Raw genomic sequence first — 12,355 nt, forward strand, 5'->3', positions numbered from 1 at the left:
TTTCTCTGACCATTTTCATGTATTAAAAATCTGTCTTTCAAATAGTACCTTTTCAATAAAGCTGCTTTTGATTCACCAAACCAGAAGAGTTTCTTTCTTTAAATTTTTCAAAACACTGCTTATGTCTCTCTTGTAGTGTGTTTACTTCCCTTATGTTGCATTTCCTTGTGTATCTGTTTTATGTTATTACGCCACAATATCTTAGTGATCTTTAAATCCCGAGACTCTAAGTCTCTGAGGAGGTATGGTGAGGCAGATAATGATACATACAAAAGAGAAATATTAGTAAATGTTTCTGTCTTTTTTATTTTGTGTGTTTGTGTGAGATGGGTTAAATTTGGGGGTTATCCGCCAAGCACATGTTTAGGAAAACTGCTTAATTCTAGGAACTGGAGCAATAATGGGGAAGGCCAGTGATAGAAATGAGAGTTATTTTCTTTTAGGTTTTATATTGTTAAATGATTTTTATATTTACATAATAATAAAGGAATAAAACATTTTTTCTTGAAGTTCCTCCCTATTTTCCTCACTGCATAGCCCAACATTTTATGCCTAAGGATCAAAGCACCCATGTTAGAAGCCATGTGTTGAGAAGTTAAGGAAGAAGGTGGCTGAGAGTAGTACTGGTGTCTAGATTTGTGTCAGTTTTCTTATAGTAGAAATTCCACAGAAATGGAGCTGTTTTATTCATTTAAATAACTCGACTGAAATCAATGTTTCTGTTGTAAGCCCCAAATAACAACTCTAAATTTTTCAGGAGTAGCATGGGGTGGAATTTATTGCTGTGGATATTTGTTTCTTATATTTTTCCCCTGGCATGTGTGCGTGCGTGTGTGTGTGTGTGTGTGTAACCTCTGATGGTTGGCTTCTGGTTCATTAATTAGCTCTCAGAAGCAATATGTATTTGGAAAGATTTTAGAATCAAACTGAATATTTATTGTGCTCATTTAAGATATATACCTTATTCTCTCCCCTGATATATTAGATGAAAGAAAGGAATGAATTATCTTTCTTCTTTTCTTAAACAAACCTTTTAGTGTTTTAGTAGAGTTTTAATAATTGGCATTTATCTTTGAACAGAAATTAAAAACTATGTTTTTTACAGTGCAATGAATTTTGTGAAATGAGATTTGATACTAAGATTTTCTGTTTTTAGAGGAAGAAAAAGTGGCTTTTGTTAACTGGATAAACAAAGCCCTGGAGAATGATCCTGACTGTAAGCATCTGATACCCATGGATCCCAGTGATGGAAGTCTTTTCAAATCACTTTCAGATGGCATCCTTCTTTGGTGAGTTGAGCATTGGGTAAAGGAAGCTGTGTTCTTACTGTCTCCATTGTTGAGGATTTAATGAAAATTACAATTCAGCAAATCGATTGTCTTTTGGAATTAGTTAAAAAGTAGCTGCATAGATTTTGAATAATTTATGTCATATTGAATACTAAGTCATATATGTTTTCTAGAATTTCCCATCAAATATAGTCTTTTATTTTTCTGGTGCCTTTTTCACCTTTTTCCTTAATAATGCCAAAAAACTTTTGAGTTATTCTTCTGATGCATTTTAAAATGTACCCAGGATTTCTTTTTTCCACTTCTCAGTAAGGGAATATTGATTATTGACTGGGATGGGAACATGGAGAATTGTAAAAGAAGGATAGACCTCATTTATATTTAAATGACATTAATGTTGTAATTCTATCTTGTTGTTTCCTTAACTGTTTGCAGTCTGCTTCTGCTCACTCCATTGTAAACTCTGGAAAGGCATGTCTTGTCTTTGTTGCATGTACTATAGTCCTAACATGCTTCTTTGTACAAAGAAACTGTCTTTTTTTTAAGTTTATTAAAATACAGAAAGCTTACAGAGAAGAAAATAACCACAAATATTTTTATCACCCAAAATTATCTATTAATAACATGCTGGCACACTTTTTTCAGTTTTTTTTTTCTGTATTTTTACTTGAAAAGAAGAAGAAAAACCTACCCTTGAGTACAGGATATTAGTTTTTATATTACATATAAAATATCTGTGACCTCCATTTACAATTCTGGTCTCTTCCTCTCACCTTCAGAGGAAATTCCTATTATGAAGTGAATGGGTATTTTCCTACCTTTATTTTAAAATGTAAAATATATTCTAAAATAAAGAGAAAATTTATATTAATTTTTTAAAATGTTCGAGTTATTAAAGTTTTAGAAAGACCAAATCTCTGCCTCCATATCTTTTTGCAACAATAGCAATTTTAACAGTGTTGATACCACTTCATGAAACTGGACTTCTTGAGGATTTGTTTACATTTCAGGCTGCTGAATGTTGATGATCGTTAAATGAAATAAAGATAAGATTCACTAAAAGAAAGTGCAGGACTTTTAAAAAATTAGAAGGAAATTCTAAGATTACTAAGGCAGTGAGTGATGGATTTGTTTTAGGTTAGGAAATATTTCTTAGATTTTAAAAATTAAGTCCCTACCATGAATTGCAGTATAATATTTTAAAGAAATAGATTATTATTACTTTTCAAAATGTAACTATTTTGTCTGCTTACAAAAAAAAAAAAAAAAACATTTCTGGGAGTCTTACACTAAATTATTCCCATTTTCTCTTTAGCAAAATGATCAACTTATCGGAACCAGATACAATTGATGAAAGAGCCATTAATAAGAAAAAACTCACCCCTTTCACTATTTCTGTAAGTATTTGCCCTTTGCTAGTAATGTTACTGTGCTGTAAAATGTAAGGCTTTTCTTAATGGATGTTTAGGTCCAGGCAAAACCTGTGTTTTAACATAATTTCAGTTTCATATAAAAACTAGGTTTTTATTCAGTAAAATTCAGCTGCATTTTTGTAATGAATGAAGTTAAGATACAAAGTATTTTGGATGAACTTCTTTACTTAAGATAATATAGTATTCAGGACTTCTGGTCCAAATGACGCAGAAGGTAGACACTGTGCTCGCCTCCTCTCACGGCCACATCAAAATTACAATGAAACTACAGAACAACCATCATTGGGAGTCACCTGAGGTCTGGCTGGACAGAAGCCCTACAACTGGGGACATTCAGAAGAGGACACTTTAAGACTGGTTGAAGGGGCGGAGATTCAAAACGGGCTGGTCCCACAATCATATGGTCCCCACAAAGGAGCGAGGCATCCTGGCTCCACACTGGGCTCCCCAGCCTAGGGTTCCAGTGCTAGGAAGAGAAGTCCCCACAACCTCTGGCTGTGAAAACCAGCAGAGATTGTGGCTGAGTGAAGAAGAGGGCTGTGGGAGTCGGATGTTCCTCCTAAAGGGCCCACTTGCAGACTTACTTGGTGACAGACTCACTCACTCTGAGCTCTAGCAGGGAGGCAACTGCTTCAGAAGTGCTAGGGACATACAGAGAGAAACTGAGTTGTCTGGCTTCAGGGCGAGGGCTGGACAGGGTGGCTTTCTGTTGGACAGAAGTGCTGGCAGTATCCATTGTTCCTTTGTTGAGCCCTCCCCACTCCCCGTGTGCAGACGCAGGCCAGCACCATATCTGAGAATCCATTGACCTGACTAACACTGGTCACTTTGCCCTGGTTATTCCCTGAGACCCTGCCCCACCCAACTTTCATTGCCACCTAAGCTGCCTCCAGTGTTTTCTTCCCATACAAATGGCTTGTCTTAACTCATGCTGCAAACTTTCCTAAAATCTCTCAAAGGTTAAGGAAACCCAAGAAGCAGCATCTGGCCTCACTGTACACCTTACCTCTTGCTGAGTAGCCCCATGCTTGGCACTAGCAGTAGTTGGCCTTGGATTTTGGCTTGGCCTCTCAAGACACCTATGAGTCCAGCGTGAGTGGCTTTCATCTGTAGATTGCTTGGTGGCTCATATCAGGTATCCCCAGGCAGTGCACAGGCTGTGCCTGAACTTTGCCTGCAGCTGGGCCCCACCCAGGAGGCCCTTGGGTCTGCACACCTGGTGGCCTGCTTTGACCTGAGCCAGAGCTAGAGCTGGAGCACCACCTAGGGCTATATCTGAGGAGCACACACCTGACGGGCAGACTGGGCAGATGCCAGAGCCCTGCTGAAGTGAATCCTGCTGCATAGGATCAGCCCCTCACTGTCCATTTCTCATAACCAGTCTGCTCAAGGGTCAAGCCCTCCCAGTGACTTGTAAGCAGCAATAAGGCCCGACTACAACAGGAGGTTACACACAACCCATACAAGAGACACACATTGAGCACCTGGTGCAGGTGACCAGGAAGACTGCACTACCAGGCTCCATAGCACACCTATTACATAAAGCCACTCTACTAAGACCGGGAGACTTAGGAACCCTACCCAATATATAGAAACAAACACAGGGAAGCAGCAAAAAGGGGGAGACAAAGAAACATGTTCCGAATGAAAGAACAGAACAAAGCTCCAGAAAAAGAACTTAACAAAATGGAGACAAGCAATCTACCAGATACAGAGTTCAAAACACTGATTATAAGGATGTTCAATGAAGAGTAGATACCCAGTGAGAACTTTAACAAGGAGATAAAAATGGAGAATGGAAAGCATAAAAAAGATCGTCATAAATGAAGAATACAAAAACTGAAATGAAGATTATATTAGAGGGAATCAACAGATTAGATGAAGCAGAGGATCGAATCAGCAGTTTAGAAGATAAGGTAGCAGAGAATACCCAATCAGAACAGCAACAAGAAAAAAGAACCCAAAAAAATGAAGATAGTTCAATGAGCCTCTGGGACAACATTAAGCTTACCAACATTTGCATCATAGGGGTACCAGAAATAGAAGAGAGAGAGGAAGAAATTGAAAACCTATTTGAAGGAATAATGACAAAACTTTCCTAACTTGGTGAAGAAAATAGATGTATAAGTCCTGGGAATGCAGAGAGTCCCAAACAAGATGAACCTAAAGAGGCCCACACATCGTCATTAAAATGCCAAAAGTTAAAGGCAAAAAGAGAATCTTAGAAGGAGCAAGAGAAAAGCAATTAGTTACCCACAAGGGAGTTCCCATAAGACTGTCAGCAAACTTCTAAGCGCAAACTTTACAGGCCAGAAGGGATTGGCATGAAATATTCGAAGTGATACGGAGCAGGGACCTATAACCATGATTACTCTACCCAGCAAAGCTATCATTTAGAATCAAAGGACAGATAAAGAGCTTCCCAGACAAGAAATAAGTAAAGGAGTTCATCACCACCAAGACAGTATTACAGGAAATGTTGGAGGGATTTCTTTAAGAAGAAGAAAAATATATGTATCAAAAATATGAATAATAAAATGGCAATAACTACATATCTATCAACAATTACTTGGATGTAAATGGATTAAATGCTCCAGTCAAAAGACACAGGGTGCCTGATAAGAAAACAAGACGCTTATATATGCTGCTTACAGGTGACCCACTTCAGATCAAAAGACACACACAGACTGAAAGTAAAGGGATGGAAAAAGATATTTAATGAAAATGGAAATGAAAAAAATCTGGGGTATCAATACTAATATAAAATAGACTTTAAAACAAAGGCTTTAAAACAAAGACTTTAAAAGAGAAAACAAAGAAGGGCCCACTAATCCCATTTCTGGGTATTTATCTGAAGAAACCCAAAATACTGCTTTGACAGGACATGTGCATCCAGATGTTCATTGCGGCATTATTTACAGTAGCCTAGATATGGAGGCAACCTGGGTATCCATCAGTGGATGAATGGATAAAGAAGAGGTGATACATATATATAATGGAGTATTACTCAGCTATAAAAATGAATGAATGAATGAATGAATGAATGAGATCTTGCCATCTGCAACAACATGGATGGACCTAGAGAGTATTGTGCTGAATAGAGTAAGTCATACAGAGAAAGACAAATGCCATATGATTTCACTTACATGTGGAATCTAAGGGACAAAATAAGCAAAAGAGAAACAAACTCAGATACAGAGAACATTTTGAGGGTTGCCAAATAGGAGAGGGGTTGTGGGGGTGTGGAAGTGGGGAAGGGATTAATAAGTACAAATTGGTAGTTACAAAATAGTCACGGGTATGTAAAGTATGGCATAAAGGATATAGTCATGAATATTGTAATAACCATGTATGATGTCAGATGGGTCCTAGATTTATCCAGGTGATCGCTTTGTAAGTTATATAAATGTCTAATCACTGTGTTTTACAGATGAAAGAAATATAATATTGTATGCCAACTATAATTGAAACATAAAAAACTATTTTTAAAAAAGATAGTATTCAGGTTACATTATTGTAATTAGTTATTTTTATTAATAAGTATTTGCTTGATGCCAGTGTTTTGTTGGTTGATTTAAAAAAGAATAGTGCATAGTTTTACCACTTCACAAAATTTTTATACTACATTGTTCTGTATATTGCCCATTTACATCTTATTAAAGTCCAGGAATTTATAGTCACCACGTTTTCCTCCTCAAAATGTCTAGATCAATGGGTGGATATCAATATTTACCAAGAACTTACTAGATACCAATCACTGTTCTAAACATACTACTTGAATTTTCCTGTTGAATCCTCCCAGCAGCCTTAAAATAAGATACTATAATTTTAAAGCTGAGGCACTGAGAGGTTACATGGGGGCAGAGCCAGGATATGATCCCAGTTGTCCAATTCCAGAACCCCTCCTTTCAATCACTGTGCTATACTGCCTCTCTCATGTGGTGTAGTAATAGCAATTATTTAATGTAATAGTCTTAACTGTAGATATTGAAAGTGAGCTACTGCTAAGCTATTTCCTCATTTCTGTTGGCTAGTACAACCCTTGATTTTGCTGAAATTACTAAGTTTCTTCTGTAAGGAAGCTATGACCTTAGAGCAGTGGTACATAGTTTTGGACTATCCAAGAGGTACTCCCATTTCCTGTCATTCTTGAAATCTGTAGAATTACATGTTGACTAACATGGCTTTTTTGTCCCCCACTCCGATAGGCCGTTAATGTTGCATATCCCTAGCCGAAACTACCATTCTTGAAGAAGCCCAATTCCGATTGCAATTGCTGGAAGATTTTCTTTTTCACATCTTGTGTCAGGATGCTTCATCTAATATCTATGATTATTGAAAATATTAATGTATGTCATTTCTAGAATATGTGTCACACAATTTTTTATGAAACAGCATTTCTTACTATCATATAAAACTATTTGGTTTTACTTTGAATACATCTATGCAGTGTATTAAAGAAAGTAAAGAAAAATTATTCTGTAAATATTTTGCAATAGCTACAAGGTGGGTCTGAGAAGCTAAGTTTTTTACAGTTTTATTTTGAGAGATCGCATTTTTTCAATATGAGTAGAGAGTAATAGTATAGATCTCAAAGATGCTTGAAAGAGTATACTAATGTAGAATGAGAAAAGTAAGGCTTCTGGGAAGAGACAAAGTGTTACTGTGGATATTAAATCTGTATTGTTTATTCAGTAATTTTAGAGCTCTGGGAATAGATCTGCTAGAGAGCTAGCAGTTCTCTATGGAACTTTATCCCAAAGAGGTCTAATTCATCTGTAAAAGGTTGTATAGATAGTGATAATATACTTTTTCACCTTATGATGATAGGTTTATGTAGTATCCTGAAGCTTAAAAGAAGAACTATAAAAGGATGATAATCACATACGTAACTATGAAAGCAAGAGAACAAGACAGATCAAGTAGCTAACAGCAGGACTCATTTTTGATCTCCGCAACTTTCTCATTTTTCTTCTTCTACCCAGTGTACTACTGAGCTGCATTTTCTTGCTCATTTATCATTATTGAAAGAAAAATTTATAATATGAATAAGCAGGTTAGTGATTTAGGGACCTAAAAGTCAGGAAACTAACAAGTGTGGATATAGGAGATTGTAGCTGTTCATTATAATCATGTAAAAAAATCCAGTGCAATTAATATACTCATATGCATATAAAGTATATGTACTTTATATACATGTATGTGTGTGTGTGTATATACACACACACACACACACACACACACAAATAAATGTACACACATATATATGATTTTAATTTCACCTTACATGCAACTACAGTTAAAGTAGGAGAATCATAAATCTCGTTTGTACATTCCAAATGGAGTAAAAGTGATGATATATAAAATAATGATGAAATCTGGATAACAAATCATGCTTTTATCCTTACCAACCCAATAAAGGTCTAGCACAGCCCTCTAAAAATCATTAACAAAAGTGAACTCATCTGGAATTGAAACTTCATGGGAAATGAAAATTTGCAAAATGGTATAACTTAAAAGAATATTTGCAGTACCTATATGAGATTGTTAGTAAAGAATTGGATAGTTAGTTAATTAAAATAGAAGGGACATTAAAAGCCATCTAAAACAGCAATGTAAGTTTTTCTCCCTGGTAAAATGGGCTGTATCTTAAATACAGACAGTTCACTAATGCACAAAAAAAGGTGGAAGAGGATGGATGGCTAATCCAAGATAAACTGCCGTGTTTGCTTGTGTCTTTTGTTAGTATCTCCATAAGGTAAGATAACCTGTTTTACAGATTAGGACACCAAAACACCAGGAAGGACAACACCTCTCTCATGTCCCAATTGTTGGAGATTCCTTGTTGTCCTTGTCTGTCCCCACCAACACAGGTCTTCGGGAAGGAAGGTTGAGCACTCAGGGCAGTTGTCTATGTTGGGACTTGGAGAACAACCTCTTTATGAAGTTATCCTATTACCTCTTGTTCTTAAAATGTTTAGAGTTGCCTTTAGATAATAGTGGTTGTCCTTTTCCCTTCATACCAGTAGAGCAATATGTTGTATTTACCAATTAAAATTGCCATTTATTCAACAAAGCACATTTTAGCTCCTTAGTTTCAGTCCACTTTTAAGCTAATTACTTGTAAGTCATTTGCTATACTTGTAAAGCCAACATTTTTGAATAAAATTAATATCAAAAGCTGGTTCCCCGTATAATAACATGACCTTTTGATAAGACAAAGCTGAGTTTTACTGCTTACTGCAGGAAGACAAAACACCACCTGCAAAACCCTGACAGTGTTTTAGGAGATGTAAAGGCTTTCTATCTTGGCTGAAGTCTGGGCTGTATTTATGTAATGTTGAGAGATGAGGCCAGAGTCACATCCTAAAGGTTTTTGATTGCCATATTAAGAATTTGGACTTTATCTTCTCCTTTCCCTCTATGCCTTCAGTCTCTCTTACCCATATGTTCACTTATTCAATAAATATTTATTGAGTATATACATGTGTTAAGTACCAGGGAAACAGCCCCAAACCTATCAAAAACCTCTGTTGTCATAGACCTCATACTATAATTGGGGGAGGTATAAAAATGAACATGTAAATATATAATGTGTCAGAGAATGATAAGGAGTAACATAGGGAGTAATGAGTGCCAGCAGAGGTTGTGGTGATACTTGTAATTTTGTGTAGGAGGATCAGAGAAAGATAGTAGGTGCATTTGAGCAATCTTAAAAAATTGCAGATATTTGGGGAAAGCGTTTGTCAGGCAGAAGGAATAGCAAGTTGAAAGGCCCTATATAGCTGGAACAGACTAAGAGGACATAATGGGAGTGATAGGGAATATTTGAAGGATTTTAAAAACCTTTTTATTTCTCAGTTACAATTGACATTCAGTATTTTATGTTAATTTCTGGCATACAGCATAATGGTTACACATTTATATAATTTACAAAGAGATCCCCCCATTTAAGGGTTTTAAAGCTAGGGAACACCATTGGTTTCTATTTGACAAAGATTACTGACAACAGAGTATTTTGGAAGATGGATTGTAGAAAGCCTCGGGATGGATGTTAGGAAGAAATTTAGAAACCTGAATAGAGGAACTGACAGTTTTCAGAGGTAGTTAGAAGGTAGAATTGACAGATATTGGTGACTGCATGTGGTGGGCAAGAAAGAACAAGGATTCTGCTCAGATTTCTGGCTTAGGAAGAAGGAAAGCAAGAATGAATGTTGATCCTATCAACCAAGACAGGAAATAAAGAAAAGCCAGTTTTTATAGGGGGTCAGAGGAAGACCAGGGAAGTATGGCAAGAAGATTGCTTCAGTTTTAGACATGTTGAATTTGAGGTACTTGTGAAATACCCAGGTGGACCTAACCAAGTGAGTATAAAGGTGTAGAACTTAGAGTGGGGGCTGGGAGGATGTGTGGGCTGGAGATATGGAAAATCATTGTCATATAGAGGTAATAGTTAAAACTGTGTGGGTTTTTTTTAAGTGGTATTTTACTTGTATAAATTTTACTTATGTTTAAAAATCTGAAATTTCACAATCCACTGTTTCTTACTTACCTGCACAACTTATTGCTAAGACTTTAGAAAGTACTTCTTCATGCGTATTGTTCTTTGTGGCACTTTAGGAAAATTTAAACCTAGCCTTGAATTCTGCCTCGGCCATCGGCTGTACAGTGGTCAACATTGGTGCACAGGATCTCAAAGAAGGAAAACCTCATTTGGTCTTGGGACTTCTCTGGCAGGTCATCAAAGTTGGTCTTTTCGCTGATATTGAGATTTCCCGGAATGAGGGTAAGATCACCAAAAATATTTATTTTTCATTGACATGTACTTTATTTTGGGAAGAATATATATTTCATTGTTTCCCTCTCAGCTCTGATTGCATTGCTAAATGAAGGCGAAGACCTAGAAGAGCTGATGAAGCTTTCTCCAGAGGAATTACTGCTGCGATGGGTGAACTACCATTTGACCAATGCAGGGTGGCACACCATCAACAACTTTAGCCAAGACATTAAGGTTTATATTTTAATGTTCAAATTTGTGACATAAAATAAGGACATAGAATGCAAAAGACAAAAGGGGTTCGACTTAATTGAAGCTTAATTCACAAGGACACAGTGAAGAAAATGAAATTTTACATTTCACTGAGAATTATAATTACAAGAGCTTTTATTTAAAAAACTAGTTTATTGGCTTTTAATAAAAACTACACTGGCTCTGAGAGGAAGGATATACTTGCCTTAACAGACTAAAACATTCTTTCCCATTTTATGTACCACAGATAGGCTAAATTATAAAGAAGATGTCAGCCTGTTAATTTGGACTGAGAATTACATCTGTTTACTGGACTAGAGGCTGTGATGGGCCTGACCAGTTCAACACTCTTACTCTCACTTTGCCAATAACCAGGTAATAGGAATCCAAATTATCTGAGGGGACAGGGAGTCAGTAGACAAAAGGAAGTCTTCAGGTATATATCTCAGCCAAAGTAGCTGGAAACACTTCTATTGAGAGAGCCTTGTCAAGGAAACTGTAACATCCCATCTGCCTAATAATAACTATCATGGTCACTGCCCAGACAGACATTGTCAACTTGGACCCCAGTGACTTTTTCTTCTCTGTGCTTTTTTTCAGACTAATCAGTGTTTGCATTAATTCACGTTTTCTCTTTAGATATATTAACACCTTCAATTAGGTTATGTTTTGCCATCATGGCCTAAATGACAATCTCTTTGAAGTGACATTGTATTTCTCTGCTTTCATCTATTATATGCTCATTTAAAATTTTATTTTGTGGGGGAGGGTCCTTATTTTAAAATTCGATTCATTAGATATTCATTAAACCCCTCCTGGGGGCATTATGCCAGGCAAGGGGGATGCAAAGACTTAGCTCTTAAGAAGTTTACCAATTACACAGGGAGAGAAACATCTAATAATGGATATTTCAGTTACCTATTGCTGTATGACAAGCCACTCCAAACTTAAAATAATATTTTATTGTTTGTCATGATTCTGTGGGTTAATGAAACTTGGCTGAGTGATTCTGCTTCAGCGGATTTTGGTTGGAATCACTAACTCTTTGCATTCAGCTGTCAATTGGGCTGGTCCAGAAGGTGTGCAAGGGCACCACTCACATGTCTAGTGACTCACTGCTTCTCCACAAGGCCTTTCCACATGGCTAGCCTGTGCTTCCTCACAGTTTGATAGTCTCAGATAGTTGGACTTATTAAGTGGAAACTAACTTCAGGGGCACGGAAGCAGAAGCCCTTCAGGCTTGAGCTCAGAAGCCCCAGAACATCACTTTAACTATATTCTGTTGGTCAAAGCAAGTCACAAGTCCAGTCTAAGTTAAAGGGGAGAGGAAATAGACTCTGCCTCTCAATGGGAGGAGCTATATGTATGTACAAGGCAAAATTATGATAGCCATCTTTGGATATGACTTCATTGGATGATTTATTACAGTGTGGTCACAGTTTACTTATAGAGGTGGGCATGAGATGCTGCACAGTATAGAGGAGGGCACTTAATTCATTTTAGAGAATCCACGGAAGTCACCCAAAAGATAATACTTGACCCTAATCTTAACTGATGCTGCTGTTCGGCAGTGTAAACAAATGAAAAAGGTAAGGAAGGGTATT

General features: G+C 36.8%; 1 protein-coding gene across 4 annotated transcripts in view; it reads left to right on the forward strand.

Annotated features, from left to right (window-relative positions):
* The window catches only part of PLS1 (plastin 1), a 105,075-nt gene that overhangs the window by 68,860 nt on the left and 23,860 nt on the right, over positions 1-12,355 (forward strand). For all 4 annotated transcript variants that reach the window (XM_025050769.1, XM_006917449.3, XM_006917448.3 and 1 more), the window contains exons 5-8: positions 1,157-1,289; positions 2,605-2,686; positions 10,343-10,508; positions 10,591-10,733. In XM_025050769.1, the coding sequence (XP_024906537.1) occupies positions 1,157-1,289; positions 2,605-2,686; positions 10,343-10,508; positions 10,591-10,733 (524 nt within the window). The remainder of the gene's footprint in view (positions 1-1,156; positions 1,290-2,604; positions 2,687-10,342; positions 10,509-10,590; positions 10,734-12,355) is intronic.

The sequence above is a fragment of the Pteropus alecto genome, unplaced genomic scaffold (assembly GCF_000325575.1).
Source record: "Pteropus alecto unplaced genomic scaffold, ASM32557v1 scaffold75, whole genome shotgun sequence".
Lineage (NCBI taxonomy): Eukaryota > Metazoa > Chordata > Mammalia > Chiroptera > Pteropodidae > Pteropus > Pteropus alecto.